General features: G+C 30.0%; 6 protein-coding genes across 6 annotated transcripts; 3 read left to right on the top strand and 3 right to left on the bottom strand.

Moving 5' to 3' along the window:
- Positions 1-1,034: 1,034 nt before the first annotated feature.
- por (Protein-serine O-palmitoleoyltransferase por) lies at positions 1,035-3,506 on the top strand. Its single transcript, XM_085193082.1, has one exon. The coding sequence runs from the start codon at positions 1,269-1,271 to the stop codon at positions 2,592-2,594; it is 1,326 nt and encodes a 441-aa protein (XP_085049208.1). The 5' UTR covers positions 1,035-1,268; the 3' UTR covers positions 2,595-3,506.
- Positions 3,457-4,546, bottom strand: LOC146534731 (DNA repair protein XRCC2-like). Its single transcript, XM_085193083.1, has one exon. It carries the CDS (start codon positions 4,366-4,368, stop codon positions 3,577-3,579), a length of 792 nt encoding a protein of 263 aa, XP_085049209.1. The 5' UTR covers positions 4,369-4,546; the 3' UTR covers positions 3,457-3,576.
- A 964-nt stretch (positions 4,547-5,510) lies between these two features.
- On the top strand, positions 5,511-7,797 carry LOC146534730 (torsin-1B-like). Its single transcript, XM_085192532.1, has 6 exons — positions 5,511-5,902; positions 5,987-6,261; positions 6,336-6,487; positions 6,901-7,046; positions 7,201-7,345; positions 7,421-7,797. Exons 1-6 carry the CDS (start codon positions 5,767-5,769, stop codon positions 7,548-7,550), a joined length of 984 nt encoding a protein of 327 aa, XP_085048658.1. The 5' UTR covers positions 5,511-5,766; the 3' UTR covers positions 7,551-7,797.
- Atg5 (autophagy protein 5) lies at positions 7,421-9,860 on the bottom strand. Its single transcript, XM_085192533.1, has 5 exons — positions 9,373-9,860; positions 9,086-9,291; positions 8,377-8,501; positions 8,105-8,305; positions 7,421-8,002 (listed from the first exon to the last, which is right to left on the bottom strand). The coding sequence occupies exons 1-5, from the start codon at positions 9,526-9,528 to the stop codon at positions 7,896-7,898; spliced, it is 795 nt and encodes a 264-aa protein (XP_085048659.1). The 5' UTR covers positions 9,529-9,860; the 3' UTR covers positions 7,421-7,895.
- Positions 9,861-10,259: 399 nt separating this feature from the next.
- Positions 10,260-11,695, top strand: LOC146534728 (ribosomal RNA small subunit methyltransferase NEP1). The gene is made up of 3 exons (XM_085192534.1): positions 10,260-10,620; positions 10,867-11,110; positions 11,323-11,695. The coding sequence occupies exons 1-3, from the start codon at positions 10,477-10,479 to the stop codon at positions 11,643-11,645; spliced, it is 711 nt and encodes a 236-aa protein (XP_085048660.1). The 5' UTR covers positions 10,260-10,476; the 3' UTR covers positions 11,646-11,695.
- A 1,351-nt stretch (positions 11,696-13,046) lies between these two features.
- Positions 13,047-15,088, bottom strand: LOC146534727 (uncharacterized). The gene has a single exon (XM_085192531.1). It carries the CDS (start codon positions 14,652-14,654, stop codon positions 13,293-13,295), a length of 1,362 nt encoding a protein of 453 aa, XP_085048657.1. The 5' UTR covers positions 14,655-15,088; the 3' UTR covers positions 13,047-13,292.
- Between the last annotated feature and the right edge of the window lie 836 nt (positions 15,089-15,924).

The raw sequence follows: 15,924 nt of genomic DNA, 5'->3' as shown, positions 1-15,924 counted from the left end.
TAGCATAAACGTGTACCGGGACCGGGAGCCGATATTTTCGAATCTAGATGATTGAATTGATAATATAATAAGTTATATAACATGTATGTACCGTGAAGTTATTGTTAGGCTTTACATGGCAATAAATATAATTGAAAATATATAGAAAAAAATATATTAACTTGTTTTAATTGTACAATAGGTATAGAATTTATATACTTTTTATTGCACGCTGAAATAACTAATAAATATGCAAAAAATTACTCTCAGCTGTGACACCTCTACTAAATTAGAATGTATAATTATGTAACATTTAATTACTGAATGAAGCAGCATTATTATGTTTCTCTTTCGTAATTCACGTATTCAAAAGAACCCGGTCCTTTGGAAGGCTTGCGTGGGTACACAGGTCCAACACGTAAAGGCCTCTTAGAGAATATACAAATATTTTACTGCGACGCATCAGCCGGGATCCATGTCTGCGTAACCACAGATTTGCTTGGTTGCAGAGATGGCCGCCGGTTAATGCGTAGGAACTATGGAAAATGTGGAAATGTAAACTGGGATTATGGAATGGAATTTGGATGGATTGGTTACTGAGCTATTGAATGAGACTAACGGACGTCAGCCTTTACAATAGATTGAATGGTTTGCGGACGGTGACTCGCCTCCCACTAGATGGGCCCCCACAAAGCGGCGTAGTGCTTTTGGTGCAACATCGGCATGGTCGGCTAAGAGTATGGAGAGGTGTCCACCGGTTTCACCATCACGAGAAGCTCATGAACGGGGTTCCCCAGATTTCCCCATTATACAGATTGAGCACGTCCACCCTTTCGAACATATAGCTGGCGCTCCACTCTGCCGGCCAAATTGTTTATAATGAAACAAAAAATATTCGCTAAATTTATATTTTATAGTATAAAAAAATTGCGTAATGTCATAATATAAGGTCTACAAATTAGTTACGCCTGCAAAATTTGCAATGTAAATATTTCTTTTCAGGCGTTTGTGAAGGATTGGAGATTGCTAAAAATCGGCAAGCGTGTAAAGGTAGCGTAAAAGCTTACACTCGTTCTGTCAACTTCAAGTGACTTAGGCACTCAAACCGCAAACGATTTTTAATTTAAACATTTATAAAAATTACAATATATAAATGAAGAATTAACTACTTTCATCTTAGAAATGCCTAATAAGCCACATATTAAAATTTGATTTTTGTTTAAGAACATGTGAAATATTTTGCAATAAACTTAAGTAGACGCTATACTGTTGCCGGTGCGGCAATTAAGATGGACGAGGATGAAGAATACGTTGAAAATCATTGGACGTATATTACTTTATGCGGCGAACCTACTTTATATGAAGGGCTTCGATTTGCAAAAGACTTAATTTTAGCAAATTTGTGCCTACGCATCATTATACAATATGTGCCTATGCCTCATAATGTACGACACAGTCTATCTCTTGTATTAGGAAGTTTTCTTCTTTACTACAATATTGGCTGGGCGTTTATTTGGATACTGGGACTTACCATTGGTGCCTATATCTTTATCATATCTATATCTTTATTCACAAAAAAATTAAGAGGGTTTTTTATTTCTTTTTGTGTCATTTCTTTTTTGCTACTATGTGAGATATATATTGTCAACCCAAAAATGTGGCAGCAAATAAGAGGTATACAAATGATAGCAGCAATGAAAATAATTTCTTTAGCAATTGAATTGGACAGAGACTTATTTAAAGGAATTTTAAATCCTGTTGAATTCGGTGGATACATACTTTGCCCTGCTAATTGTATTCTAGGCCCATGGATATCTTTTCATACTTATAATCAATATCTGCATATAAAATTTTTGTCAAGAAGATGGATCAAAATAATTTTATATAATCTTATAATTTCAATGGTTTATTTAGTGTTATCAAATTGTATAGTGCCTTGGTATATTGATGATGATGTCACAAAGTGGCTAGTTGCCTACCGGGATGCCCAAGCTTTCAGAATGTCTCATTATTTTGTATCAAGTATGTCAATTGTGTCAATGACAAGTGCTGGTTTTGGATTAACAAATGATTGCCACTCTGAAATCCAGATAACAAAACCTTTTTATATAGAACTCCCACGATCCCTTGTACAAGTAGTTATATTTTGGAACATACCAATGCACCAATGGTTAAAAAATTATGTATTTAAGACATGTCAGCCATATGGGCAATTTCTTTCAATACTTACAACTTATGCAGTATCATCCTTACTTCATGGTTTTAACTTCCAATTTTCTGCTGTACTGCTCAGCATTGGAACATTTTCATATGTGGAATACAACTTTCGTTATAAAGTAGCATCAGCATTAGAAGTTTGTTGTTTAGCTAATCCATGTGCGAAGCAATGTGACCATAGATATAAAAAGAATAGTATTCTTGCCATTTTTCTAAATATACTATTTTCATTTTTAACTATCATACATTTAGCTTATCTTGGAGTTATGTTTGAAGCATCTTTTTCTGTTCAGGAATCAGGTTATTCATTCTATCACACTATTAACAAATGGGAAAATCTCAATTACTTTAGTCATGGCTTAGCTGCTTTTATGTATGTTATTTATATAATGATGTGATTACATAGCTTTAAGTTTATAAAAGAGTATTTTAATAAGGTGGATTTGGTGACATTAATTTGATCTCAATAAATGTAATAAACATGTTTGTTAATGAAATCCATCTAATTATCAATTAAGCCAGTTAATAATAATAGCTTTTTTAAATTTAAAATTATATTTTCAATAGGAATGTCACTTAATAATTTTAAGCAGTAAATTTGTTCAAATTATGAAATTCCAGCACCTTATAGTATAATGTATAAGTTTTTATATTAATGTTGTTAATATAAAAAGAAGCCACTACATTTAATTGATTGAGTTATATATGTTTAAATTGTCATTAATATAAAAAGAAGCCACTACATTTAATTGATTGAGTTATATATGTTTACATTGTCCCTTGACTCTCTTTACTACCAAGGCAACAATATTTATAACTATAGTTTGTAAGAAATGTCATCATGTGATAACTGAATTTTATATTTAATTATGTTTCTTTAAGGGTTAAGGCATAGACTTCCCCATATGTTGTTATAGAATTATTATTTCTATGAAATATTAGAGTATTTGAATATCATAAAAATCTGTAATCATATTTTTTATGGTTCTGAGCATATAGCCTTAAGAATAGAATATTTAATAAATCCATGCACAATATAACTTATCAAGAGCTCAATCATGTCATATTTTTGTTTAACACAATAACATTCTATATAAATATGAAAAAAAATGGAAATAATACATTTAAAATAAAATCACTTATTTTAATTTTATTATATTGTAATCAGAAGTGACTTATGTATTATCAAAATATAACTCTGGTAATAGAGTTAATAGAATTACTTTAAGTATAAAATTGTATAAGTTTTATGTACTTCCAATTCTAAATTATGAAAAAAATATTTCTTTTTAAAAAAACCTCTTTTACTACAACTGTAACATAATTTAACTGCCAAATTGATGAAATTTAAAGAATAAATATTTATTTATGTATTTTATTTCAAAGCCAAATAATTCCATCATTTGCTACAGTAAATTTAAGTTCAAATCTTTTTTTAAGTGTTTTAACAATAACACAATGTGGTTCATTATCATTATATACAATCTCTATTTTGTACTGACTTTGTACATCACTTGTATCTTTTAAAGAAAGTCCTAAGTTTTCTATTGTGTCTTTATTACTACTAAAATATTTTGGTCTGGTGTACAAAATAGTGACTTTAAAATCTTTTATGGTTTTTTTTATAAGATCTAAGATGTTTTTTAAATATGTATCCATTTTAGCAATTTTAAAATGTTGTTCACACCAATAAAATGCAGTAATGGTGTCAAAAACAAGAAGCGCAACATTAGGATATTTCATTAACACATTTTCTATATTTTGGATGGTGATATAATATTGGGTTGGATCATAGATGTTATGTATGTAGATTTTTTTGGCAATAGAATCTATTAATGAGTCGATATTAGTAAAAGAGTTATTAGTACTATTTAGCATTTGGTTTTCAAGTTTACTTCTTAATATTTTCGAAACATAATCCAAATCTAAATTTCCATCTGTATCAAAAATAATAACACTACCATCGGTTTCATTTAATTCAGAGTGAATTAAAACCTGACATATTAAATCAACAAGAATACATGTCGTGCTATATTCACTATATAATTCAATAAAATCTCCAAATTCAGGACCATTTCCAAATAGTTGTGGATAAAAGTGTTCTAAACTAGATTTTTTTGTCAGACGAGTTAACAGTTGTACTCCCGATTCGATGCGAAACTTTGCCGACATTGCAGTTTTTTAGATTAGATTCTTTTTATTTAATATTTTTACAGGTATTTCTATATATTTTTTTAATAAACGTTCACCGTTTATATGTTATATCATGAAGGAACATATACAATTATACTCTATAGTCCACAGACTATGGTCTATTTCTATTATCTATACGTGTTCTAAACTCTATAGCACAACTCCACAGAATAAATATACCCAAAGGGCGCAGCTCCATAGACAACTTTAGAAATCGAGTAGAGGCTTCCTGCTCTCCTTTAGTATTGCCAATTACAATAGATTAATTTGGCAAATACAAATTAAATTAATTTTAAAAAACTAAAATAATACACTATTCATAATAGATATTTCAAAAATAACAATATTTGTAAATATAAATATTCTCCTTTCTATTGTTACTGATATATTGATACTGTTGAATTGATACCTACATCGATGTTTTTCTGCGTTGAACATCGTTATTAGTACAAGCAACAAATGACATTCATTTAATTCGAAAATAACCTTATCTATATATATAAAATCGAAAGGTCACTCATCACGAAATCTCAGAAACTAAAGGTGCTAGGAACCTCAAATTTTGCATAGGAGTTGTTTTTGGGGTCGAAAGTTTGTATGAAACTTCGTTACTACAAATGCTAGGAGTCTCAAATTATGCATAGACTAGGACTAGGACGTAGTCATGGAGACAGAAATTAATAATAACATAGTTCACGCTGGTGAAACCGCGAGCGGGCCGCTAGTATATTATAAAAGAAGAATACAATTTAAATCTTAATATATTCATGATATAAAGACAAACATTAATTAAAATACAGATAACATTTTTATGGTACATAATTAGGACATTTTTTATTAGCTTTACGCTGAATTCCGCATGTAGCAGGCACAGAGTATATCTAGACAGAAGGAACCTCCTACTTAGTGTTAAGAAACTCCGTTCCCGATTTTGAATTATATATTTAAATTTGTGTGAAGTGACCCCGAATCTAAAATATTAAAATTTATATTGAATTTAGAGTGAATGTGGAGCGGACGTGGTTCTAGAGAAACAGAAGACAGTGCACTTCATATAGGTTAGAAGTCTTTGAAGTATAGTAGTCTTTGCCTAATTTATATGAAAAAAAAAAACAATATTTCGGTGGTGGTACTGTGACATATGTCAATGTCTAAAATAATTTTACATTTGAATGATTTGATGTTATTTACTTTTTACCTACAGCTGCAAATATTTTCAAAATATATTTGTATTGTGTAGGTTAATCAATACAGTCACCAGTGATCATTTATTAGAATTGTATTTAGTGTTTGCATATATTTTAAATAAGGTAGTCGTCGACTGACCACGAATCGATGTGTCTCTACATTTAATTAAAATTTATATTTTACCGAAAGATGTTAGTACCATTTACAATTTTCGGAGCTGCCTTCCTTGGAAGTGGCTTTTTTGTTTGGGATACAATCAAGTCAAATACAATTTGTCGATATATGGAATGTTGCGAAGAACAACATGTGCCCTTTGACTTGAAGAGTATGTGAAAATTTTTATACACTATAAACATTTATTATAAAACGCTGTGCTAAATAATAAAACGAGTATATTTCTTGATTACAGAACTTCGTTATTCTTTTTCTGAGAAAATGTATGGACAGCCTTTAGTGAACGAAGTAGTTAATATTCTTAGTGCTCACAAGAACACTTTAAATGATAATAGTAATAGAAGTAAGAAAGCTTTAGTCCTAAGTTTACATGGCTGGTCCGGAGTTGGTAAAAATTTTGCTGCTACCATGATAGCTGATGCTCTCTTTAAAAATGGAATGCAAAGTAAATTTGTCAAAGTGTTTATGGGCAAAAAAGATTTTGACTGTTCAAATATTCAAAAAACACAGGTAAAATACGTAGTCATGTAACATATTTTATATTATTTGAGTTATTGCATTTAGTAATGTAATGTCTATTGCAGGCAGATTTGATTAATAGTGTTAATAAAATTGTTCAAAAGTGTCCTACATCACTTATAATATTTGATGAAATTCATGATATGTGTCCATCTGTTTTGGATGCCATAAAACCAATGCTAGACCATCATCATGCAGTAGATGGAATTGATTACAGGTAGGATTACTATATCATCTTTGAAATTGGGAGTACTTATAAGAATAATTGATTTATGTGCTTGTTAGATTATAATGTTAAGATATTAAAGAAAATTTATTACATACCCAAGAAATAAATTTCTGACTACAGAAGTTTTATGTGTGGAAATAGATTTAAGGCATTTGTGGCACACTGTATCCCGGGTACAGCAGGGTAGGCAGAGGGAACCTAGTGTTAAGACTCACTCTGTCCCCACTTTCCGCCACCTCCCATCACAGCGAACAAATGAAAATATAAATGTAAATAAATATTAAATTTGCACAAGTGGGGATCGGATTGCATTACATGCACACACACACTGTGCTCCTGGGCCATGACTGGACTGTTAATTTGGGTATTTTAATTTAATAAAAATATTTAAAAAATTACAGAAACAGCATTTTTATATTTATATCAAATATTGGGGGAAAAGAGATTGCAGAAAACCTCTTAGACTTATACAGTCAGGGTATTAAAAGAAACGAAGTAGAATTTCACAACTTTGAACCAATTATTAGGAGATCAGCTTACAGTACTGGTATAATATTTTATTCTTTTAATTGGACCTGGAATTTTTATTTTAATATCTTTTACCATGTTTATGTTTTGTTTTGAACTAAACTGCTTAAAGCTATAATATAATAACTGAGAAATCATTTAATAATATTTTGTAAATTGTATAATAATTTTAGGTGGATTTGAAAAATCTTCAACTATAGCACAACATCTTATAGATCACTACATTCCATTCTTGCCTTTAGAACAGCACCATGTTGAAATGTGTGCTCTTGCAGAGTTCAGGGCCCGTGGTGTCAATCCATCAGAAGAAATGATGGCGTAAGTTATTAATTTTTTTTGTGCTCAAGCAATATAGTAAAATATTACATATTCTTAATTTTGCTCTTATTCCAGAGATGCATTATCAGTTATTACATATGGGCCAACAGAGGATCAGCCAATTTTTGCTAATAATGGATGTAAGCGATTTACCAAACAAGTACCATATGTTATACAAAAGCACAGAGCTAAAAGTGAATTATGATTAATTTTAGACAAAATTGTTGTTTTTTATGTTGTTATTACAACCTCTGGTGTCTTTGATAGTTTTTTTATGTACTGAATTTGTTAAATGTATGGAAACTGCTAGTGTCTTCATGTTTTTTATTTAAGTTCTATTATTATAAGTTCACATTTAATAGATATCTCCAAGCAGTTGCCATAAATTGTGATAACAATCTCATGTATTTTAATTTTAACATATGATATCAAATAAAATATTTATACACTAATGGAATGTCTTTTTTTGTGTGCATTTCATAGAATAGGCATAATAAATAGTTAAGTATATTTAAATAATAGAAGCTTTTATTGAAGATAATTTAACTTTTTAACTCAAGCAAACATGTAAAAAATTATCAGGATAGCTCATATGTTCTGACAGCCATTGCAGTGGTGTATCTATGGGAATCACAATGCCATGTGTTCTCAATTTAACTGAAAAAATGTATATATTTAGTAGTAGAATGTTTTTTTGTCTAATTAAATAGATGTATTAGCTTTACTAAATAGAAGTTACAATGAAATGAATATTCATACCATCAGGTTTTTCAGGGTATAATTCTGACATCAACTGCTGAACAATTTTTCTACTGCCATCAATATTTCTAGGGCTAATTAACCTTTGGCAGCAAATACCATCTTCAGAGTATATTCTCATGGGAATCTGTTTAAAACCTTCATTGTCTCCATGAGACTCCATTAATCTTCTGTTTATTGCCCAAAATTGATCAAATTTATCTGAAGACAAGATATAAGATAAACATTTCATAATTTTTTTGCTATAACCAATAATAGTAGAATATACACACCATTTTGTAATCCCAACCACAATTGATTGTGATCTTTTTTCTGCATTGTAGACATGACTTGACCTCTATGTTTTAGTACATCAGCTTCTTTGACTGTTGACATATAATGTGCTTCAACCACATCTCTGCAAATATTACATAAGTTTAGTAATATAAAGTTATTGTTCTATTTCATATTAAATCCTCTTATTTATAAAAGAAAGGTAAGTCAAATTAAGCTATCATACTTGTTATTAATACTATATTTTATATGTGAAACTTACTTAATTAATTTTAAGTTTTAAGGAAGTAATGTAAAATGGAGCTTATATTTAATGTAATATAACTACTTATTATAAAAGAAAAAAAATAATTAAATAACAGAATTATAAGCTTATTTATATCTATACTGTGTTATCATCTGGGTTGTCATACTGCCTTAATTCATTGATACATAGAGATAGTATATATTTTTTGCATAGTGTTTTTCCTCCAAATTGTGACAAACAAAATACTGTAAACTAAACTGAACTAACATAATGTGAAATTTTAAATTTTGTGTATGCTTAAGTCTAATAACTTTTTAAATTTATTGTCATATTTCAGACACTTTTTCACGGTAAGGTTTCATCATTGATTAATTTTCAAAATTTATGTTACTATTTTCATTTATTGCAATAAGCAATTTAATTTAATGCTTTATGATAAATAAGTAATAAAATATTCCTACTTATTTGGGCAGTGCAGTAATATATTTTCAGGAAATTTTGTAAAGTGTACTGTCAAAGACCATGGCAACTGTGGGTCATTGCTACATAATAAATCATATAAAAAGCCAATGGGGTAATGCCATTTAAGTGGTTGTCCATTATAATCAAGCCACATCTCATTATCTGCATTTTCTTGAGAAATATATCGTAAAAAATGTCTTTTCATCTGAAATAATAAATTACTATATTTGGTAATAATACTATAAATTGAATATAATACAAGAATATTACAACAACACAGTTATACCTTATCGGTAACTAATGGAAAATAACTTAACCGAGGAACCATTACATAAAAAGGGTCCGGTTGCTGTATTTCCATAATTTCTTCCTGAGCTAGTTGAAAACAAATAGGTAATTTACCATCCCAAATTTCACGCAACACTTCGCGATCGTTCGCCATGTTACAGAGTTTTTATTTATATAATATAATAATTTATATATCTGTTATTAAGTTATTAAGTTTCGGCAATGATTAAATTACTATAACAATGATTTAATTTGATTATTTATTTACTACAAAATAGAAATGCACTATTTATTATATGAATACAGCTGATGTTCTGTCATCTGTCACTGTCATAATTTTATGTATATTTCTACATACATTCGGCTCTTGCATTTCTCCTAAAATTGTATTTTTTTAACAAAAAGACTTTTTCTGTCCTTTTTTAAAACTAGCGCGTAAAGCTGAAATTTTGCTGTGAGATATAAGCTTGGACATCATTATGCACGTTTATTGAAGTGGCATCTGTGAACAAAATGGAATTCATTGAAAATATGTTAATACTATACACAAAAGTACAATTATTCGCAGTGTCATATTATGGCTGGTATATAATAATTATAATTGTATGTCTTATAATATCAAATTTACTTGTGTTTATTTTCATAAAATATTATATATTTTTTTATCCCAATCCATATTTCAATCCCTACGAAAGCAAAAGCATCACAATTGTCTTCGGAATAGTTGACAGGTGAAAATTTTTCGTGATCATGCAATTAAATTATAATTTTTAAGTCCTACGCTTAAAAAAATGATAATGACAATCTTCATGTATGATAATTCTGATCAATGCCTTAGGTATTTTTTTTACGGTCTGTGTTAAAAACTTTTTTGACAGTAACAAATTGTCAACTGTCATTTCATTAGCCAAAGAAGCCATGTGGATTTGTTTTTAAATGAATAAAATTGACAAGGCACATTACAACCATTTAAATTAAATAAGAAAGGTTCAGCAGATTAAATTTTATAAACAAGAATATATATACAGTTATATAAGTGCCAATTATTGATTATTACATTCTGAATCACATTTCATTTATAAGTTAATATATCTTTGTTGACATGGGTAAAAAAAGAAAACTTGCTGCAAATAGCGACGATTTTGAATTTGATCCTATCCCTCGACATTTGGTAACATCACATATTAAGAAACAAGAAAAACGTCTCATAATTATTTTGGAAAATGCGCAACTAGAAACTGTAAAAGTAAGGTTATTTTTAGTATACTTATTATAAATTTATAACTAATGCATGTTGTATTATTTTCTATTATAATAAATCTTAAGTCTAATCTCTTTCTAATCGAAAGAAGACCAACATGTCTATTTATTATAAGTTTAAATGGTATGGTGGTTAATCTATAAAATGTATTACCAGCACAAAACAAAATATATTTACATGAATTTACAAATAATTTATGCAAGCTTTAATAAACTATATACATATTTGCAGGCTGGGAATAGTTTTGAACTCTTAAATTGTGATGATCATGCACATATTTTGAGGAAAAATGACAGAGATCCAGGATCTTGCCGGCCTGATATAACTCACCAGTCACTACTTATGTTAATGGATTCACCACTTAACCGAGCTGGATTATTACAAGTGTATATACATACAGAAAAAAATGTTCTCATTGAAATTAATCCACAGACAAGAATACCAAGAACTTTTAAAAGATTTGCTGGGCTCATGGGTCTGTATGGAAAATCTTTCTTTATGGAAATATAATGATAATATAGCATAATAATATTAATAAAATATTATGTAGTGGTATATATTGTGTATATTTAAGACAAAAAAATGAGTACTTATGTATTATCTCTACCAGAGTTATAGTTATTATAGGTAAAAAAATCTTAGTCTGTCAGTGTCAGTTATTTACAATAAATTGTTTTGATGTTTCAGTACAACTTCTACATAAATTTTCTATAAGAGCATCTGATGGACCCATGAAGTTATTAAAAGTGATCAAGAATCCTATAACATCACATTTGCCTGTTGGTGTTAAGAAGATAACAATGTCATTTAGTTCAAAAGTGGTCAAGAACTGTAGGGATTTAGTACCAAGTGATGAACCTATAGTGCTCATTATTGGAGCCATGGCTCATGGGAAGGTGGAAGTGGATTATAGTGAAGATGTCCTATCTATTAGTAATTATCCTCTTTCAGGTGCTCTAGCATGTGCTAAACTATGTACAGCATTTGAAGAAGTTTGGGGTGTCTCCTAACCATTCTGCTGATATATGTATAAAATTAAAGTATTGTATGTTATTATATATCTTTGTATTTTATTTATAGTTTTAAGATTTTGTCTTTATAGTATAGACAGAAAAGAGGTGTAAGCATTATTTTTATGGGCATTGTATCGAGTTAGTACCGCCGTCATAATTTCATTAACAAATAAACACATCAATTACATAGATTAAACTGAGTACAATTGTGATAATTTTTGCATATGGCTTCATATTTTCTAAAATGTTCTTTTGATGTCCAGTAAAACAACATAATAGGTGATATCCATGATTTTAAACTTGCAACATCTCATAATTGGGCGTCAAGAGAAAAAATGAGTGTCAGCTCTAGGTTCCCTGCCCTTCCTACCTTAATATGCAGAATAAAACAAAGCTAAAAGAAAAGATTATTTGTGTTGTGTAGCCATTGTCACCATCTCATTCACTAATGTCGTACAATGTGTTATTGAATCTTATAAATAGTAGTACACTTTTCTTATAATTTTACTTTTTATATTCAAACAATATCAGTAGTATCAAAGACAGTGATGTTAAGAAATAAGGTATACATAATTGAAATTTATTGCTGTGATTTTTTAGCTTTATTGAGTAGGTCTATAAATTATAATATTGTGCACAGCGTAATGCAATAAAATAAAGATATTCATGTTTTTTCGGCTAATCCCTTGCGCGGGTTTTTTAACAATTAATGCAAAGTGGTAACAACAAAAATTATAGGCATTTATATCTAACTATATTTGAGTATTAATAACATCTATACTTTATAATTATGTACATTTTTGTTTGTAACATACAGTAGCACACAAAATATTAAGTGTCTTTTCTTTCATTTATTATTGATTTTTTTTACAAAATACGTACAAGCCGGTTGGTGTGCAAATACTTATTTGACTTTAAAATATGTGTTTATACCGTCTCATTCTCTAATTTCTATTTTCTGAGAAATTTTATTAACCAATTCTAAATATATATAGATTAAGCTATTAAATACAATAATTAACTGAAATCATTCTGTGTTTTTCTAGGTGTAACTTCAAAAAAATTAGGTGTGCAAATACTTTTTTTACCCACTGTATTTCTTTACAATTGTAAATTAAATAAAAAAGTTAATTTTTAAATGTCAAGATAAGAGTTTTTTTTTAAAGGAATTCTTGAAAGTGGGCACATAAAATTATAACATGATAAGTACCATCCAAAAATTACAATTTAAAAATTGCAATCTGAAGAAATTTTGATGTTCAGGCAATTACAATTTTTTGTTAGTCGTAACTATTAGTCCAATAGACCTGTTAAGGGCTGTTCAGTCCGCGAGGCTTAAACTGAGCTGAGCATTTGAGTGAGTGACCACCAAAACTAGGAACAGAAAAAAAATGAATATAAAAATTATTTAATACTAATGTTTATTTAGGAAATCAAATTTTTAATTACATTTTCTTCTAGCAAATTATAAAAAGAATTAACTAATCAAAGAAGTCGTGATAATCAAATGCACGAAGAAAACTACGCAATTGAAAATATATGGGCCATCATAAAAGGGCACAAAAAGTTTCGTGGTCATGTCTTTTTGGCGATATACTAATGTAATAAAAAAATATTACATTAATAATCAATTAAAAAAATAGTCTATTCTTCTTCACTGGATTGGTCACTAGTGGTTGCATTTTCATCATTTTCACTCTCGTCTGATGTGTCGTCTGTGTTGATGATGAATCGTTCCGTTATATTATCAAGAAAAGCGTCATGACCACGAAACTTAGCTTCTTCTTTTACTGCGCGGTCGCATACATTTTTCCATTCTTGTACAGTGATAGAGGCAATTTTTACTTTCACTAATTTCATTATTGTATCCATGTCCATTGACACATTAGTTTTCGCTACGTATCCTTTTATCATGCCCCATATATTTTCAATTGCGTTGAAATCCGGATGGTAAGGTGGTAGACGAAGGACGCTGTGACCATGTTCTCTAAATAAAGTGTCAATTTTATATTTAGAAAACATTTTTTTGTTTTGCAGTATCAATTGATAGAGTTGGGGTTTAAGCATGGATGTAGAGTGATTGATATTGTGACACCTTAGCCAGTCTATCATATCTTGTTTACGACTATTTGAATGGAGAGCGGGATTTTCTAACGAATTGTGATAAGGTGCATTATCCATTACTATAACGCTATTAGGTTTTAAATTTGGAATTAATTGTATTTGTAACCATTTCGTGTAGTTTTCAGCGGTCATATTGTTATGGTAATCACCACTTTTTTTGTTTACTGTGAACATTAGCAGGGCCTTTGGTATAAAGCCACTCTCTCCGCCGGCGTGGACTACTACTAAACGATTGCCTTTAGAATTTTTTTTCTTCAAATCACAGGTGCTATTATCTGAATTAGATTTCGTAGAAGTTGGAATTGTATCTAAATATGTCTCGTCGGTATAAACAATTGGCCGGCCCTGAGCGCGATATTCGGAAATTTTATTTAAAAAATTTATACGAATATAACGTATTTCATGTTTCTCTATTAGAATTTGTCTATTATCTTCTGTCCTTTTCCATTTAAATCCTAAAAGAGACACTTCTTTACGCAATGACCAAATTGATCCTGGATAGTTTATTTCAATCTTTAACTTTTCATGAATTTCCTTCATAATTGGTACTTCTTTGTCAGCAATATAATAGTTATGAATAATTCTTCGGATTATCGCTTTATCAAAATCGTCAACAATAATATTTTTTTTTCTACATCTAGTCTTTTTTGGAGATTTAAATGTACCTCCGACTTCCAAAGCACGTTTACCTTCCAATAAAATTCTTTTTACAGTGGATAACGGAATTCCTGTGGATGTCGATACCAATTGGGTTGACGTAGTGACACTCGATTTGTCTTTATCGTTGACCTCTTTAAAATAATTACTTAAATTGTACAAAATTTCTTTTGCTTGGCTATCTATAGGTTTACGTATTTTTAATTTACTTGTGTTGGCAGCCATTTTACTAAAAAACTTCACACAAAAATAAATTATTGTACCAATACAAGAGGTGTAGTTACGTCACATAAGGGATGCGCCGCATCTCAGACCGGTAGCTAAAGAGTAGCATAAACCGGTGTAGACCAAGCAAGAAATACGCCGTGTTTAAGCCGTCGCCACACCTACACCGCCTGTGTACACTCACACAAATGCGACGCTCAGCTTAGGCCTCGCGGGCTGTACGAGGTACTGGATGAGAAAGTAAATATTTTTGACAAAACTGAACATAATATTTATTTTATAGAATGTCTTGATTATCTCATCATTTCATTAAATTGTAAGTAAACAACTTTATGAATTATCAAAGATACGCGTGGACACTTATGCAGAAGGCGTCTTTTAGATACTATCACCTTCCCTCACGCCGCACGCTTACCCCGCAAGCCCGGTCACTAACTCTAAAGTATATGTGAGAAATTGTAACAGCGCCCTCATAGTTTCCAAGCTCTGCCAAACTATGTGCCTGCCCATAACGATAACGCCATCTAGCGGGACATGACAAAAACATTAAATATTTTATGTTTTGATTTGAAACAACCTAAACTTTTTTGACATGGTTACAGGTTTTTAAACGATCTCTTTCTAAAGTGGAGAAGGTTCCTTATTCGACAACTATATTTTTTTATGTGTATCTTATTTGCAACGGCGCCTTCTTTTTTCCAAGCTTTTATTTCCAAGTTCTTTTACCATGCTATAATTACACAATTTTATGTCTGTCCATACGATAATGCCATCTAACGGTAAATAACAGAGACATTAAATATTTTGTTGTGTTTTGCTTTTAACTTTAGAGAAATCAAACTTCTGTTCTTTTTATTATAGCGCGAGCGAAAATCAAACTTTTCTGTCATATTTACAAATTTAAAACCGACTTCTTTTTTAAAAAAAACCGGTCAAATTTGCGAGTTCCTACAAAAGTTTTCGTGCTTTATTCTGAAATTCAGGATCAACTTAGCCAGAGCCATTTCATCTGATATCTCCCTTGAACTAGCGGCTTTAATACCAAATTTTGCACTCCTTTAGGGCTTTTATTTTTAAGGATTTAACCACAAATGTATAATTTTCAGATTTTTTCATGAACTAGTGCTACCTATAGACGCTAGCTGCCAAATTTCATGATTCTAGAGTATTCGGTATCTAATAAGTATCTAATAAATTTGATTATCCTTTTTAGTGTCGAAATACACCTTTTTGCTATTTAAAACTATTATTTTTTAAGATATAACCACAA

Source organism: Heliconius melpomene, chromosome 11, assembly GCF_056956725.1.
Source record: "Heliconius melpomene rosina isolate 202511_hmr_F chromosome 11, ASM5695672v1, whole genome shotgun sequence".
Lineage (NCBI taxonomy): Eukaryota > Metazoa > Arthropoda > Insecta > Lepidoptera > Nymphalidae > Heliconius > Heliconius melpomene.
Note: the sequence above shows the minus strand (reverse complement) of the source record. Positions and strands in the feature narration are given on the sequence as shown.